Source organism: Trichomycterus rosablanca, unplaced genomic scaffold, assembly GCF_030014385.1.
Source record: "Trichomycterus rosablanca isolate fTriRos1 unplaced genomic scaffold, fTriRos1.hap1 scaffold_181, whole genome shotgun sequence".
Classification (NCBI taxonomy): Eukaryota; Metazoa; Chordata; class Actinopteri; order Siluriformes; family Trichomycteridae; genus Trichomycterus; species Trichomycterus rosablanca.
The window spans coordinates 34336-52451 of NW_026947009.1; the positions used below are offsets into that span (position 1 = coordinate 34336).

Here is an 18116-nt window from a genome sequence, read left to right on the forward strand (position 1 = left end):
AATGTCTTCTAGGACAGTGACTGAAATTTCTAAGCATCTTGTCAGTTTTGGACCTTTCATTCCGACAGAATTTGCTAGGAAACCTAGATTACTTGAAGACAGATACAGGTGGAAGGCAACTGAGTTTCGTCAGTTCCTCTTATACACTGGGCCGGTAGTTCTCAAAGACAGTGTACACCCTCAGATGTACAATAATTTTATGTTGCTTTCTGTGGCTGTACATATTTTAGCATGTCCAACACTGAGTGTTCAAATGGTTGATTTTGCTAACAATTTATTGAATTTGTTTGTTGAACATTTCAGTGAGCTTTATGGGGCTGATAAGTTAGTATACAACGTACACAGTCTAGTTCACTTAAGCAATGATGTGAAAGTGCATGGCCATTTAGATATCTTTTCAGGATTTCCCTTTGAAAATTATTTGAGTAAACTAAAAAGACTCATCAGAAATCCCAAAAATGCTGTATCTCAGATTGTAAGACGGGTGTCTGAAATGGACAGTAATTTGACTGAAGACACTGTTGATACTCATGTTGGAATGTGCAAAAAGAAACACCAAAATGGTCCAGTTCCAACAGATCTTACAGCAGTACAAACAAATATGTCTAAACAAGGTATACATCAGATGTGTAGCACCGGACAACTGTGTGAGAATTAATGGTGACATTTCATTAGTTTTAAATATTGTTGTCAGTGAGGGAACCACTTTTCTTGTTTATCAAAATTTCATGTGCAGAGAACCTTTTTTTCATTATCCAATGAAATCTTGTGATGTTGGAATCTATACAGTCTCTTGTTTGGTTCCTGAACTCAAATATTCCGTTGCCAGTAACAGCTTACAGAAATATGTACTTCTTCCTCTTCATCAAAAATATGTAGCAATTCCTTTGCTTCATGTTACCTAGAATGTTTGAATACAAATTGTACAGCATCAAACACCTAAACTTTTTTTTTTAAACATCCATTAAATAAATGCATACTTGAATTATACAGAATCACTTGTTAAGGTCCACAACTTAAATATTCACTACTCACTTTCCATATGCTACTTTGTGAACTAGTACAGGTAAATAATAGAATGTATAAATCTTTGTTGTAGTTCTCATAAATATGTAAATACATTTATATTGCCATTACTGCTGATTGTTTATTGTTAATGATTTTGTTAATGTTTATTGCATATGATATAAATATTTTTGTGTACATGCTCAATGCTGGAATATATCTATTGTGTAAAAATATAATAATATGTATCTATTAAATTCATATTTTATGCTGTTTTCCTGTTTGTTATACAGATATGTATCACATTGTTGAATTTAATACAACAAAGGAAGTAGAGGTTGTACCAGACAACTGGGTAAATAATGATATATGCAGATGGCCAAAATTTAAAAATAGGGGAAGAATGAGGGCAGCTGTAATTTCCAAAGAAGTACCAACTGTAGACTGGGATGCATTTGCTGTCCGTGTTCTATATACAAGTGGTAAGTGAGTGTAATAGGCCAACAAGTTAATATTTCATTTTATAAATACTTATTTAGTACCAGTTTAATTTTGGTCGGTTTCTGACCACAGAGCCTCTCTTGACTGTGTAATATTTGGGTGGTGGACCCTTCTCAGCCTGCCGCTGAAAATTTGAGGTGTGTCACAAAATGTACATGTGACTATGAACAGCATAGTGTAACACTAGTAAGTGTAACACTACGTAAACAAAAAGGAAGACAATACACCCCCAAACCCAAATAACACAGTTTTTGACCAATTTAAGCAAGATAACAACAAACAAATTACTGTCTTACTCACCATATGTTGTGTCTACTTTTGATATTTAAGTCTGTTCCTCGCTGCCTCCAAAAGTTTACTAATTGACCCAAGTAGAAGTGTATGCAGAACAGAGCGGGCGGGCGAAATTCAACCACCCAATCACAGACTAGCATTTAGAGGGCGGACCTTCTGCGATTGGCCAGTGGTGGGTGAGCCACGATAGGTAGCACTATACGCAGTCAAATGAGGCTGTTAAACCAATGTAATACAAAGCATTTGTTTTGACATGTAGCCAATGACAGATAATTTTGATCAAAAATGTAACCAGTTCACTCCAAAAGGAGGATTAATAAGTGTCCGTCCTAGCGTTGCGTGGGCGGAAGACTGGTAGCTGAAAAACCGGACTGTCCGACCTAAAGCCCTAGTCATGACCAGTAATGGCAGCTTGACATTGTTATATTAACCCATAATTCCCTGTGCTACCGTATGTGTCACAGAGGCTTTAAAAGATATATAAAATTCTTTACAGCACTTTGTCCTTTACTTTAACTCAAGTCCCTAAATGGATTCTCTGTTCTTTAGACAAAACCTGCTTGGTTTAAAAGTGTATTTTTTTTTGTTTCTAAAGGTCTGTTCCAACACATTTAATAATTTGCTACTGTATACATTATACATAATACATTACATATAACCAGTTCTGACCCCATTTCTACAACTAAATAATCACTAGTTATGAAATCATTGTTGTGACATACAGTGTATCACAAAAGTGAGTACACCCCTCACATTTCTGCAGATATTTAAGTATATCTTTTCATGGGACAACACTGACAAAATGACACTTTGACACAATGAAAAGTAGTCTGTGTGCAGCTTATATAACAGTGTAAATTTATTCTTCCCTCAAAATAACTCAATATACAGCCATTAATGTCTAAACCACCGGCAACAAAAGTGAGTACACCCCTTAGTGAAAGTTCCTGAAGTGTCAATATTTTGTGTGGCCACCATTATTTCCCAGAACTGCCTTAACTCTCCTGGGCATGGAGTTTACCAGAGCTTCAAAGGTTGCCACTGGAATGCTTTTCCACTCCTCCATGACGACATCACGGAGCTGGCGGATATTCGAGACTTTGCGCTCCTCCACCTTCCGCTTGAGGATGCCCCAAAGATGTTCTATTGGGTTTAGGTCTGGAGACATGCTTGGCCAGTCCATCACCTTTACCCTCAGCCTCTTCAATAAAGCAGTGGTCGTCTTAGAGGTGTGTTTGGGGTCATTATCATGCTGGAACACTGCCCTGCGACCCAGTTTCCGGAGGGAGGGGATCATGCTCTGCTTTAGTATTTCACAGTACATATTGGAGTTCATGTGTCCCTCAATTAAATGTAACTCCCCAACACCTGCTGCACTCATGCAGCCCCAGACCATGGCATTCCCACCACCATGCTTGACTGTAGGCATGACACACTTATCTTTGTACTCCTCACCTGATTGCCGCCACACATGCTTGAGACCATCTGAACCAAATAAATTAATCTTGGTCTTATCAGACCATAGGACATGGTTCCAGTAATCCATGTCCTTTGTTGACATGTCTTCAGCAAACTGTTTGCGGGCTTTCTTGTGTAGAGACTTCAGAAGAGGCTTCCTTCTGGGGTGACAGCCATGCAGACCAATTTGATGTAGTGTGCGGCGTATGGTCTGGGCACTGACAGGCTGACCCCCCACCTTTTCAATCTCTGCAGCAATGCTGACAGCACTCCTGCGCCTATCTTTCAAAGACAGCAGTTGGATGTGACGCTGAGCACGTGCACTCAGCTTCTTTGGACGACCAACGCGAGGTCTGTTCTGAGTGGACCCTGCTCTTTTAAAACGCTGGATGATCTTGGCCACTGTGCTGCAGCTCAGTTTCAGGGTGTTGGCAATCTTCTTGTAGCCTTGGCCATCTTCATGTAGCGCAACAATTCGTCTTTTAAGATCCTCAGAGAGTTCTTTGCCATGAGGTGCCATGTTGGAACTTTCAGTGACCAGTATGAGAGAGTGTGAGAGCTGTACTACTAAATTGAACACACCTGCTCCCTATGCACACCTGAGACCTAGTAACACTAACAAATCACATGACATTTTGGAGGGAAAATGACAAGCAGTGCTCAATTTGGACATTTAGGGGTGTAGTCTCTTAGGGGTGTACTCACTTTTGTTGCCGGTGGTTTAGACATTAATGGCTGTATATTGAGTTATTTTGAGGGAAGAATAAATTTACACTGTTATATAAGCTGCACACAGACTACTTTTCATTGTGTGAAAGTGTCATTTTGTCAGTGTTGTCCCATGAAAAGATATACTTAAATATCTGCAGAAATGTGAGGGGTGTACTCACTTTTGTGATACACTGTATATGCTATATATCTGGATTTAAAAATATTTACAAAAAAATAGTGTGGCACTATATATATATAGTGAATCTTTGTCCACATAATTTACATATATTTTTCTATTTTATTAGAGTCTTTCCAAGCTGCTAGAAGCAAGCTGCCAAGAGCAGAAATTGTGTCAGATCTACAGACAGCAGAAGAAGATAATGTACCTGCTGTAAAAAAAAGAATCAGAAGGTACTCTTATGATGATTAATGTTTCAGGGGCACATATAAAAATGCATTACAAGATATATGGTTCAATGGCCACACTGTAATTGCTGTAGTGTACAGGTTGTATTTGGAGTTACTGTATAACATTTTGTTTTTGCAAGCAATGTGTATGTAGTAGTATGTCTACTATGTAAGTTCAATTATACGTGAATACTGAAAATATGTACTTAATAAATAATAAACCTTAATTTGTAGGATAAATAGAAGATTTCTCGAATCTGACAGTGAAAGTGAAGGTGAAAAGAAAGCTTATAAACCTCCTGCCAAAAGAGCCAGGCCTCACTTTGCAGAGGCACCACAGGTGACTCCACCAGACATGAATAGGCCTGTCACTTCAGTTTTAATACCTCCAGTCATTCACCAGCAAACCGTTCAGGAACAACCAAGCCCAGTATGTGCAGGTAAGTGTCACATACTCACAATATCCAATAAATTATATATATATATATATATATATATATATATATATATATATATATATATATATATATATATATATATATATATATATATATATATATATATATATATATATATATATATATATATATATATAGAGAGAGAGAGAGAGAGAGAGAGAGAGAGAGAGAGAGAGAGAGAGAGAGAGAGAGAGAGAGAGAGAGAGAGAGAGAGCAGTGGTAGCCTAGTGGTTAAGGTACTGGATTAGTAATCTGAAGGTTGCCGGGGAGTCTGCTAAGTGCTGAAAATGTAATGTAAATGTGTGTGTGTGTATATATATATATATATATATATATATATATAATATATATATACTGTGTATATACAGTAGATATACACTGATCGGCCATGACATTAAAACCACCTCCTTGTTTCTACACTCACTGTCCATTTTATCAGCTCCACTTACCATATAGAAGCACTTTGTAGTTTTACAATTTGTGTGTGTGTGTGTGTGTGTGTGTGTGTGTGTATTTAGAAATTGAAATTATTAACTGTAAGTTATTTTTTACTAACAGTAATCGGGAGGGAAATTTTAACTGTATTAGAGATTCTGCGACAACAACAAAATGAAATGCTAGGCCTACTTAGGTCCATCACAATTGCATTAGGAAAAAATCATCCAAAACAAATTGAGGAATTTACTGCTCCACTTGCAAACGAATCCCAGTTCAGACAATTTGACATTAACCTCAAGGCAGACTCTGATCTTCAGAAGAGACTAGTAAGTGCTTTCTATGTTAAATTTTACGTGTTATGTATGTACTTTGTTATAGTACCTTTAAAAGATACAATTTGACAATTTACTTAACCATGGTGTGTTCTTAAGTGACCCTCTACTATGTTTAAGAGCAGATAACTTTTTTTTTACTTAAAACTTCTTGACTTTTATTAGTGAGCACAACATTAGAAAATGTAAAACATTGCATTTGTTTATATTTCTATAAAAGCTGTAAAATGTTTTGCATTATAAGAAATAATTATAATATGCAGCTAATAATGTTAAAATGGTTGCTAAAGTGCCATTAGACTGTTGCTTTTGTGTCCTGGGTGTTTGTCAAAGTGTGTGTGTGTGTGTGTGTGTGTGTGTGTGTGTGTGTAGTGTGTGTGTCTGTGTCCAAATACGTTTGGTTACAGTATGTATACTGACTGTGGTGCAGTAACAGACAATCACCCATTTCTGTGTGCAGTTTAGCTCAGTGAATGTGCAGTATGGATTACATTTGGGTTAATTAGGGATAATTTGGATTATATTTGGCGATCTTAGAAACTTGTCAAATTTACGCATTCTTAATTTCAGTTTATTGAAATAAAAAAATAATGTTTTTTTTTCTTTTACAGATTGAGTGTTTTGGTGTTTCTGGAGGTATGACTGTGAAGGAAACTGTTTGGAGAATTATGCAAAAAACAGTAACAAATGACCTGGCAAAAAAAATAAACTGGACAGGAGCAAATGAAAAAATTCCATTTAAATCGACCAAACTGAAAGATATAATCTTGGGTAGGTTTTTTCTTTAATTAATATTCATAATTTAAAAGTTTTAAAAGACTTTGTTTTGGCAGGGTAAAAGACAGAATATTTTACATATTTATACATACTGGAACATATACAGTACAAAATGAGCACTAAAAGAATATTTATATACACTGAGGTGTCATTTTATCATATACCCCTACCATAGATGTTATAAACGTTACAGCAGAATGTGAGGGGCTGATAAATTGTGCAGGAACAAATGAGCTTTAGACTATAATTGTTTATCACTCCTGAGTCTAGTTCACTCATCCACCTTCTGTGTACCTGACAAAATGGTCAATGATGGTGTTGTTTTAATACAATGTAGCCACAGTGTAGATATACCTGATACACTGTGTTCTTTTTGTATACTATGTATGTTTTCCAATATGTTTTAGCTGCTGTCAGGAGAAACAGTTTCACTGCAAACGCAACGGATGGGGAAATAGAAAAACACATAAAAAGGTGGCTTCAGCTTTCTGGGGACAGGGAAGGAGGAAGAAAGGACAGAGAAAAGAGACATGAAAGGAATAGTCAAGTTACTGAATGAAGTTTCACTACAAAAAGACAAGGGTTTAACAAGAAATTAATTGGGTTTATCTAGCTTAAATAAAAAAATGTCAATGAAAAAATATGAAAACTATTTAAATTGCATTAACTCATTAAGTATCCATATATTATTTTTTAAAATTGTATTATATATTTTTTTGTTTCAAGTGAAAGGTTTTAATTAATTTAACGTGTAATTTATGGAATACAATTATATGACAGTGTGTTTTTTTAATACAATGATATATAATAGCGATTACTTTCAATGTGTTAGATTAGTAAATACAATATTACAGTAATATCAGTACAGTGTATCTTTTGCTCTTATTTATTTGGTTCAGAATATTTTACACATTTACTTTAAAGGCCTTAGTTGACTATAATAAATTTTAACTGTTTATTGCTTAGTAATTGTTCATTTACTGCTGAGAATTGTTTTTAATTAAATGCATTCAATGTATTAAATATCTGTTTTTTTCTACAGTAAACATAAATAATTATGACTCATATACAATTACAACTGCAATATCCTATCTATTATCTTTTTTGCCTGTCATCAAAATTTTCACTTTCCTGAAGTAAGTGACTTCATTATCAATTAAATGATCAAATATAGTACAGATGTCAAACATGAGGTAGATTGCCTGATACCACTGTGTATCTTTTTAAACAGTAATTTGCAATTATATCATTTGATAATACACCTATTTTACCTTCTGTACTTATACCTGTCCTTCTTTCATCAGCAGCTTCAACTTCCTGTTTAATCATCTGAACTGATCTTCTCAAACCAATGTAAGTAAATGAAATATCTTAAACACTGCATGTCAAGGGACTGAAAAATAGGGGTGCATGATATGGACATAAAATACAATAGGGCCACTTTAAAGAAAATTTTCCATTTTGAGAATAAAGTTGATATTATTTCAAGAATAAAGTTGATATTATTTTGAGATTAAAGTCAAAATATTATGGCCATAGCAACTTTCTTGTGTTAAAATGAGAGATGTTCATGATCTCCTGGCACATCAGCACCAATTTGTTTGAATAAAAGTAAGGGGCGTAGCACCAAATTCTGGGCCCTATGCACAAGCAGTGCCCATGGGCCCCCTCCACCTCAGTCCAGACTCTTTCTAGACTCCTCAAGGGCCCTCCCCCGACTTGGGACCCTGGTAACTCAGTCCCACTTTTCACCCCACTACGACGCCCCTGGTAAAAGGACAATGAAACAGCTTTGCAATAAACTGTATTTATTTTGAAGAACGTGCGCCACCGGTGTGCTTGGTGTCTGCGTCATCACCAGTATTTTAATTCGAGCCTTATGGACTTGTACGATAAACTAAAGCCGATCAGCATCGCTATAAATGGTTGCATTGACGGGTTTAGTCATAATGTCATGTGGGTGGAAGTGTACAATACAAACAACCACTCTTTGGCCATAATATTTCGACTTCATTCTCATAATAATTTCACCTTTATTCTCGAAATATTTTTGACTTTATTCTTATAATCATTTCAACTTTATTCTCAAAACTGAAACTTACATATATATATATATATATATATATATATATATATATATATATATTTTTTTTTTTTTTTTTTTTTTTTTTTTTACAGTGGCCCTAGTTTAAACTTAAGTTTGTGCTTATGTTATTCAACCTACTGAAGACACTGTTTTGCTAAAGTACTGTTCTGGATAATGCTTGTGGCATTATTTTCTTCAACATTCAACGTTTTTCATTTCTGTTTTTGGTTTCATTTCAGAATTGAAGACCAGTGTGAGGCAGGAAATTATGGCTATTATATTATTATTTTTTATTATTAACTTATAATAAATAAAAATACTTGATAAAAATGTTGGTGTACATTAGTTTTTTTTCTGTTACTGGTTTAACTGTACTATATAGTACTATTTAAGACATTTTTTTAAGACATACATACATATATGTTAAACATGTGTAAATTTTTGTTACTATTATTCTTATTCTTCACCTTTGTCTTCTTATTAATACATTATTTGCAATAGTTGTACTTATTAATAAAGAGCAAGAACATTTGAAGTAGTCCCAGTGACCATTAAAGGTTACATATGGCTGGGGAAAGCCTTTTTAAAAATCTACTGCAGGCCAGAACTGGGCCATTATTGGCCCGATATTGGTTGTTCTGGCTAGCAGGTGGTTAAGTGCTGGCATATTGCTGGCAGTCATGGCTGGGATCCGGGCAGCCGTATACGGGCCACAATCTAACCGTCATTCATTTTGACACTGGGCCAGATCCGGCTGCCGGATGTGGGCCGACACAAAAAGTTCCGGCATGCCGAATATGGCCCAGAACTGGGCCATAAATTTTTTGCTAGCTGGGTAACGATAGTGATCCGACTCTTTTATTTTGTATAACATATAAAATGTTGACTTCATCAAAAAGAATCGACTCCTTCAGCTTCTAACGGCTCATTGCTGAGTACTATCAACTTAGTGAATCGACTCTTTTGGGTCTATTCCTGTCGTTCGACTTAAAGAACCGGATTAAAGAATCGACTAATTTGATTCATTTGAACGCGCAGACTCACTTGCTCTCCCGCTGTGAGCTTCTCAAACTGAACTGCGTCTTTCTGTACATGATGAAGAATCTATGTAGAGATCTCAAATAACATGAACCTGAAGGTATGAACTTACATTGTAGAAAAGAAAAACAAGCCAGTAGCAGCAGTGTGCACATTAAACCATTTACAGAAGGGTCATTAAGTTTGGTAAATTAAAATAATGGCATGTTTCTGACTTGAATGAGAGGGGCATTAAAAAGATCTCACACTTGAGACAACGTTTGAAGCCCAGGTCAATAGGACCTGCTAGTTAGAGAAGGATCACTTGTTTGTTAGTTTAAGTCCCAAAGTAGAGGTGGCCCATACAGGGATCAAACCCACGACCTTGGCGTTATTAGCACCACACTCTAACCAACTGAGCTAACCGGCCAGTTCAATTATTCTCTCTTTAGATCTTTGTACATAATTCTACACTAACCTCATTTAAGCAGCTGAAACTGACTTTAATAATACACATCTAAGAGGTTTTGTGGGTTCTTATATGTGTGAACTATATAAACTATATATTTCTTGTTCCTGACTGAGCTTAATGCCACCAACCAGTGACTGGACCAGATACGACTCAGGTCCTGCACACAGTAAGTAGTGCTGATACACAGTACCAGCCTGCACACCAGAGGGGCTCCAAACATCAAGTTTTCACTCATTAAATCATGTATTTTGTGAACTTTGTGGAATAAATGTAGGACTGGTATGTGTAGATTCTGGGTTTTAGGAAGTTGAGCTACTGTTAATATTTTTTCCCAATTGAACTGAAAACAACCTGAATTGATGTTTAAATTAAGACTTCACTAAGATTTATTACCATCAAGCAAATGTAAAGCATATTTCTATATGAAGAGCATCTGTTTCCAGATAATATACACTGAGGTATAAAGCACAATGGAGCGGGTTCAGTAATTGTGTAGTAGTTTAAAAGTGACAGTAAGTCTGTGTCTGTTTCTGTTGATTATTCTGAATTGTGTTTGTGTGATGAGGTCAGATAGCCTGCCTCATCCCCAAGATTAGGTTATGTATATATGTATATAAATGTGCACAGTTACTTACCTCAGATTACTTACTATACAGCTCCTTAGGGAAAGAGCCGGCACCTTCCAGGGCTTCCTTTATACTGGCCGAGAGAGCCCACGGCCATGTTGTAGAAAGGGGGAGGGTAGCTGCCAGGAGTCTGCAAAGTAGAGTCAATTAGCGGATAAGTATGGATATCCAGAGCAGAATATATTTACCGGTAAATGGGATGTGGTTATATGGTGAATTGTATGTGTATTGTGTTTATGTTTGTTTTTATATATACTGATATGTCTATGTAACCCCACCAGCCTCAGAATGGTTTAGTCCAGCAAAGTAGGGGCGGGGTTTAGGGGTTAAATGGAGGGAAAATGGGACAGTTTAAAATGGTGGATGATGCATGCTGTGAAAGGGTGGCCAGGGTGCTACTACCTTAAACCTGACTGCTATTAAAGTCAGATAACTATAAAAAGGGATTGCTGATTGGGGCTAGACAAGCCATAATAATCCCAAAGGGTATTTGTTGATTTTAATTGGTTTAGTTTTCTTTTTGCACAGTTTTTCGTGTGTGTTGGTGCTAATAAAACACCCCATTGGGGGCATAAAACCTACTTTGGAGTACAACCTGATCTTTTCAAGGTGAACCCAATCCTCTACACAACTATGCTACAATCAGGGGAAACAGTTTACACGCCTCAGCAGTCCCACAAATGGTGGCAGCGAAAAAGTCTTGAAATTTAACCCAAGGACCGACAAGTGTGAAGTTCAAGACAAGCCTTGTTACTGAAAGGATGGCTCCAAAGAAACCCCCAGCAGTTCATAGCTCACAACACGTTGAACATACGGAGGAAGAAGAGGATGTGGAGAGCCGAATGGCTGAGGCCACACCAAGCAGTTCTGCTGGCGGCATAGAGCAAGTATGTAACTTGCTACAAAATTTCATGAAAGAACAAAGAGTGAAGGATGAGCACTGGCTCCAAGAAGCGGCCAAACAAGATCGAAGGTGGCGCACTATGCAGCATCAGTTTGGTTTACTTCAACAAGAAGTACAAGGGCGCCTTGCTGAAAGGGAGCAAATAGATGAGGAACATGAATCGCCACAGGGCCGTATCCTTCGAAACACTCAGTCCGCTGGCGGAATACAGAGAAGTACAGAGACTTTCCCACAACAGCAGCTCAACTTAAGCACCATGTGGCCATCGCCAAGAATGCCGACACTCAAAGAAACCGACGACATTGAACATTATTTAACAACTTTTGAGCGTATGGCACAAGCAACTAAATGGCCTGAAGAGAACTGGGCATTACATCTCGTTCCGCTGTTAGATGGCAGAGCGCGAGCAGCTTATGTGGCCATGGACAGTGAGGACACAGGAGACTACAGCAAAATCAAAAACGCAATTCTGAAAAAGTATGAGATAAACAAAGTCTTACAGACAAAGGTTCAGAGACTGCACAGTTCGAGATGATGAAACGCCACGAGAGCTCTTCACCAGGCTGAAATCACTCTACGAGAAGTGGATGACACCGAGTGAAAAAACCAAAGAAGAGATTGGAAATGTGATCATCTTAGAGCAGTACCTGAGCATGGTGAGTCCTGAGCTAAGACGCTGGATTGTGGAGCGCAGTCCATCTTCAGCCGAGCAAGCTGTGGAGATGGCAGAGGCGTTTGCGGCAGCAAGACAAGCAGACGGAGGCTTCAGGCTGGTGAACTACAACAAACCACGCCATTACTACGAGCCAGGTAGGTCTGAAGGTGGATTTGCTAGGGGTGGTCTGAAACTGCAAAATAGTAGAGTAGCCACACAGGAGTGTTGGCGTAAAACTAGTAAAATGCCGGTAAAGGATCAGGGTAGTTCCAAAGCTTGCCCTGATAAAGCATTTAAATGTTTTAATTGCAATCGAATTGGACACAAAAGAAGTGCATGTCCTGAGATGCAAAATAGTTCAGCTCAACTGTGTTATATTCCTAGGAAAGAGAATAGCTTTAAACCTGCTGAAGATAGTAGAGATAATGTTATTGTTGTGAAGATTGGCGACAAAAAGTTTAAAGCGCTAATAGACACAGGAGCAAGCCAGACACTAGTATCTGCTAGATGTGTACCAAAAATGCAGTTAAAACATGAAAATAAACTTAGAATAAAATGCATTCATGGTGAGGAGCAAGTCTATCCAACAGCAGATATTAACATTGAAATTTTAGGCCAAACTTACCTGTTGAATGTTGGTGTGTTAGAGAAAACACCATACGCAGTAATCCTTGGTAGAGATATGCCAATTTTAATAGATCTACTAACAGTTAAGCACAGAACTGCAGATGCTTTTGTGATAACTAGAGGTCAAACAAGGCAAATGGAGGCCGAAAAAAACATCAATATAATGCATGAGTTGCCCTTTAATGAAGCCCCTAAAACCAAAAAATCTCGTAGAGAGAGAAGGCAAGAAAGAGTCAAAGGCACAGCTTTAACTGAACAGTTAAACATGCCAGAAAGCAGCACCATAGCATTACCTGTAAACATAGGAGTGTTACAGGCACAGGATGAATCACTTAAACCTCTGTTTTCAAAATGTAGCCAGGAGAATGAAGTGAGCAAACAAGAGATTCAGTTCATTGTGAAGAATAACATTTTGTACAGAGTGAAAAGTAACATAGAGTAGCTTGTGGTGCCCACATCTATGAGGCAGGAGATACTTAAGATGGGACATTCTGAGCCCTGGGCAGGTCATTTGGGACAGGACAAAACTCTAAGCAGGATAGCGAGTCGATTTTTCTGGCCTAGACTGTTTCTAGATGTGATAGAGTTTTGCAGAAAGTGCCCAGAGTGTCAACTGACAGCTCCTCAAAGGAAAGCTGAAAAGGTCCCCTTGGTTAGCATGCCCATAATAGACGAGCCATTCTCGCGTATTGCGATGGAAGTCGTGGGGGTAACCGGTACATCTTAGTGATCTGCGACTATGCGACCAGGTACCCTGAGGCGTTTGCGCTCAGAAACGTAAAAACACGCCAAATAGTCAATGCACTAATTCAGCTGATTTCTAGGGTGGGAATACCAAGAGAGGTCCTAACAGATCAAGGCACAAATTTTACATCTAAACAGCTTAGACAAGTCTTCTTGCTGTTAGGGACAAAAGGTATACAGACCACCCCATACCATCCTCAGACTGATGGGCTCGTAGAACGCTTCAATAAAACGCTCAAAAGCATGCTCAAGAAGTTCGTCTCAGAGACTGGTGCTGATTGGGATATGTGGCTGCCGTATTTACTCTTTGCTTACAGAGAAGTGCCCCAAGCATCCACAGGATTTTCACCGTTCCAGCTCCTGTATGGAAGGGAGGTGAGGGGTCCACTGGACGTCTTGAAGGAGGCTTGGGAGGGGCAAGGCAACGAGCAAAAACTTAACGTTCTGTCACATGTACTCAAGATGAGGGACAAGATGACACAGCTAACGGAGATGGTCAGAAGCAACATGGAGAAGGCCCAGCACAGCCAGAAGCAGTGGTACGACAAGGTTGCAAGGGACAGAGAACTGAAGCCTGGAGAAAAAGCACTTGTCCTGCTGCCCACGTCGGACACCGGACTGTTGGCTAAATGGCAGGGGCCATATGAAGTGAGACGAAAGGTCAATAAAACCACTTATGAACTGTTGCTTCCAGATAGAAGGAAACATCTCCAAAGCTTTCACATCAACATGCTGAGACAGTGGAGAGATCCCAAGACGAGTACAGTGGAACAGCTATTGGTGAGAGCGGTTGGAGAAGAGGAGGAGCACAACGAGCAGTACTTTCCAGGTACAAGAGGAACCAGCACTTTACCAGATCTGTCACATCTCAGCACAGACCAGCAAAAAGAGCTCCAGAAGGTGATTCCATCAAACCTTTTTAGTGAGGAACCAGGCAGAACAAGCATCATACAGCATAACATCCGTTTGCTGAAGCCGGATCCACTCAGACAGACAAGCTGTAGAGTGCCAGCCCTCCTGATCCCCGATTTAAAGAGAGAGGTGGAAACTATGCTGAAGCTGGGGGTGATAGAACCATCAAAGAGTGAATGGTGTAGTCCAGTGGTCCTAGTACCCAAGAAAGATGGAAGTCTTCGATTCTGCATCGACTTCTCCAAACTGAATGCAGCATCCGCCTTCGACCCTTACCCAATGCCCAGAGCGGATGAGCTGATCGAACGTCTTGGAAAAGCAAAATTCCTCACTACACTGGACTTGTGTAAAGGCTATTGGCAAGTGCCACTAAGTCCAGCAGCGCAGGAGCTAACTGCCTTTCGAGTACTATCAGGTCTCTACCATTTTTCAGTGATGCCCTTTGGACTGCACGGAGCTGGCGCCACATTCCAACGATTGATGGATGAGGTGTTGAAGGGAACTGAAGCCTTCGCCGCAGCGTACATTGACGATGTGATCGTCTACAGTACAAGCTGGAAAGAGCACTTACAGCATGTGAAGGTGATCCTCGACAAGATTGCGGAGGCAGGCCTGACTGCCAATCCATCAAAATGCAACTTGGCTAAAGGCTCTGTGGTCTATCTGGGTTATGTCTTAGGTGGTGGTGTGCTACGCCCGCAGGTGGACAAGGTAGAGGCAGTCAGGAAGTCTCCAGCACCGACAACGAAAGACGGGTGAGGTCCTTTCTAGGGCTGGTGGGCTGGTACAGGAGGTTCATTCCGAACTTCTCCAGCAGAGCAGCAGCCCTAACGAACTTGATCAGGAAGGATATGCCTCAACGTATCAAGTGGACAGCGGAATGTGAAGCTGCCTTCAATGATCTCAAAAAGAGTTTGTGCTCAGAACCTGTTCTGTGTAGTCCAGACCTGGAGAAACAGTTTGTGGTCCAGACTGATGCATCAGGATGTGGATTAGGAGCGGTGTTGCTTCAGGGGGAGGCGGACAACCTCAAGCCAATCCTGTACATCAGTAGGAAACTATTTCCACGTGAAATGAACTATTCGACCGTCGAAAAAGAGGCCCTTGCAGTGAAGTGGGCACTTGACTCGTTGAAATATTACCTCATGGGGGCTGACTTCATTCTGGAGACTGATCACCGTGCATTACAGTGGATGCAGAGAATGAAGGACAGCAATGCACGAATTACTCGGTGGTATTTATCGTTGCAACCCTTTAAGTTTCAGGTGCGGTACCGGAAGGGTACACAGAATGTGACGGCGGACTTCCTCTCACGTCACTCTGGGGAGTGACTAGCTTAAGGGGGGGGGTGTGTGATGAGGTCAGATAGCCTGCCTCATCCCCAAGATTAGGTTATGTATATATGTATATAAATGTGCACAGTTACTTACCTCAGATTACTTACTATACAGCTCCTTAGGGAAAGAGCCGGCACCTTCCAGGGCTTCCTTTATACTGGCCGAGAGAGCCCACGGCCATGTTGTAGAAAGGGGGAGGGTAGCTGCCAGGAGTCTGCAAAGTAGAGTCAATTAGCGGATAAGTATGGATATCCAGAGCAGAATATATTTACCGGTAAATGGGATGTGGTTATATGGTGAATTGTATGTGTATTGTGTTTATGTTTGTTTTTATATATACTGATATGTCTATGTAACCCCACCAGCCTCAGAATGGTTTAGTCCAGCAAAGTAGGGGCGGGGTTTAGGGGTTAAATGGAGGGAAAATGGGACAGTTTAAAATGGTGGATGATGCATGCTGTGAAAGGGTGGCCAGGGTGCTACTACCTTAAACCTGACTGCTATTAAAGTCAGATAACTATAAAAAGGGATTGCTGATTGGGGCTAGACAAGCCATAATAATCCCAAAGGGTATTTGTTGATTTTAATTGGCTTAGTTTTCTTTTTGCACAGTTTTTCTTTTCTCTTTTTCGTGTGTGTTGGTGCTAATAAAACACCCCATTGGGGGCATAAAACCTACTTTGGAGTACAACCTGATCTTTTCAAGGTGAACCCAATCCTCTACACAACTATGCTACAATCAGGGGAAACAGTTTACACGCCTCAGCAGTCCCACAGTTTGTTTGTAAACTGTGAATGAGTTCTTAATCTGGTCGTGATGTTAGTGAATTAAACCTACATCTCTCTGATGGTCTGACTGATAAGCTGTCTGTTCTGACCTGCTGTTTAAGCCCGGCTAGCTCAGTCGGTAGAGCATGAGACTCTTAATCTCAGGGTCGTGGGTTCGAGCCCCACGTTGGGCGAGTGTCTTCATTTAACATCTACTGAAACCAAAAGGACGTTCTTCCACATTGTGACTTATCAGGTGGATATTTGTACTTGTAAAACTGTTGTTTACTGGATGTTTTCAGTTACTTATTTCCACTATTCTGTGAGACTACACATTGTTGTTGTGTCTCATATCCGTTTGATAAACAGGCAGGTTGTGCAATAAAAGACACTCGTCCCTGGGTGGGCTGGAACCACCAACCTTTCCGTTAACAGCCAAACACGCTAACCGACTGCGCCACAGTGACACATACACAGCTGTTTCACTGGACGGTACACATGGGTCATATCACTTACTAATGTTTACCTCCAGCTATACCACCAGTTCTTCTGCCATCTTTAATTCTGGCTTCATTTTACCTAATGAGCGTGGCATGACCTTTATAAATGCTTACAATCTATTTTGTCAATGGCAAAAATAAATAAATAAATAAAAAGAGAACTGCTGTGTAATTTAGTGAATTCTTGCACTGCACATGGCAGAAGACTAAAATAAATTTAGAGCGTGTAGAATAAAAGTATTAGTAAAGTATGAGGTTAAAAGCATCAGCTTTTATTTATTCTTAAAAGAAAAATACATGAACCTCAGTCATCACGAAGATCTGTTCTGCTCAACAACAGTAAAGCTCTCCATCGTTTCTGTGTGGCAGCTCCATAACTGAAGGGCTGTCAGTGTCGTAAATGAATCGGGTATGTGGGTATATGCCCTGCCCTTGTACACCGGCCGGTTAGCTCAGTTGGTTAGAGCGTGGTGCTAATAACGCCAAGGTCGTGGGTTCGATCCCCATACTGGCCACACCCCCTTTTGGACTTTAACAAACAAGTGAGCCTTCTCTAAATAGCAGGTCCTATTGACCTGGGCTTCAAACGTTGTCATTCTGGTAGGACAATAAAAGCGATATACTACTCTGACTACGGTGCATTCACGTTGTCATGGTGATGGTGGACGCTGGCGCATTTGGCTGCCGCTGCCGTTGCCATATTTTGTCGTATTTTATTGTTTTATTATCGTTTTTCGTTTTCATCTTTTTACACACCCTGTGGCTCTATTTCTTTTTATGTCACTTTTGATACTTTCATTTGTTCTTTGATACTTTTGTTCTTTCTGCTGTGCATTGCGTGACGTCTGCGGCTGGTGGTGAACGGTGGATGAGTTTGTTCCTTGGATCGGCACAATGTTGAACTATTCCGTTGACCAGCTGATGAAGTTCAACAATTGCACTACTCCATCGTGCGTTCTGGTCATCAAACAGCTTGGACTCTTTCGCCGGCCTCTTTATATTCACAGGGGCTCACGGAGAAAGCTTGTTTATTTTCGAAACGGTAACGCTATTCCGTCCTTCTGGTCAGCCGTGCGCACTGTCGCT

The 18116-nt window shown here is 39.7% G+C and overlaps 1 protein-coding gene and 2 non-coding genes across 4 annotated transcripts; all 3 read left to right on the forward strand.

Moving 5' to 3' along the window:
* Nucleotides 1–1390: 1390 nt before the first annotated feature.
* On the forward strand, nt 1391–7726 carry LOC134306025 (uncharacterized). 2 transcript variants are annotated; one of them, XR_010008890.1, is made up of 7 exons: nt 1391–1487; nt 4275–4380; nt 4612–4817; nt 5394–5599; nt 6217–6376; nt 6790–7518; nt 7687–7717. XR_010008890.1 is itself a non-coding variant. In XM_062990282.1 (6 exons), the coding sequence occupies exons 1-6, from the start codon at nt 1409–1411 to the stop codon at nt 6939–6941; spliced, it is 909 nt and encodes a 302-aa protein (XP_062846352.1). In that variant the 5' UTR covers nt 1391–1408; the 3' UTR covers nt 6942–7726. The 2 variants fall into 2 exon arrangements, 1 of the variants encoding a protein (XP_062846352.1); XM_062990282.1 differs by having other exon boundaries at nt 6790–7726.
* Nucleotides 7727–16651: 8925 nt separating this feature from the next.
* trnak-cuu (transfer RNA lysine (anticodon CUU)) lies at nt 16652–16724 on the forward strand. Its single transcript has one exon. It is a non-coding gene; the product is annotated as a tRNA-Lys (tRNA).
* Nucleotides 16725–17471: 747 nt separating this feature from the next.
* trnai-aau (transfer RNA isoleucine (anticodon AAU)) lies at nt 17472–17545 on the forward strand. The gene has a single exon. It is a non-coding gene; the product is annotated as a tRNA-Ile (tRNA).
* The last annotated feature ends 571 nt before the right edge of the window (nt 17546–18116 follow it).

What these genes read in the sequence shown, in the direction of transcription:
- LOC134306025 (XM_062990282.1), top strand. Translation starts at nt 1,409, where the DNA reads ATGAGGGCAGCTGTAATTTCCAAAGAAGTACCAACTGTAGACTGGGAT. An exon ending in CCGTGTTCTATATACAAGTG is followed by an intron (nt 1,488 to 4,274) that starts GTAAGTGAGTGT and finishes CTATTTTATTAG; the next exon opens with AGTCTTTCCAAGCTGCTAGA. An exon ending in ACTGAAAGATATAATCTTGG is followed by an intron (nt 6,377 to 6,789) that starts GTAGGTTTTTTC and finishes AATATGTTTTAG; the next exon opens with CTGCTGTCAGGAGAAACAGT.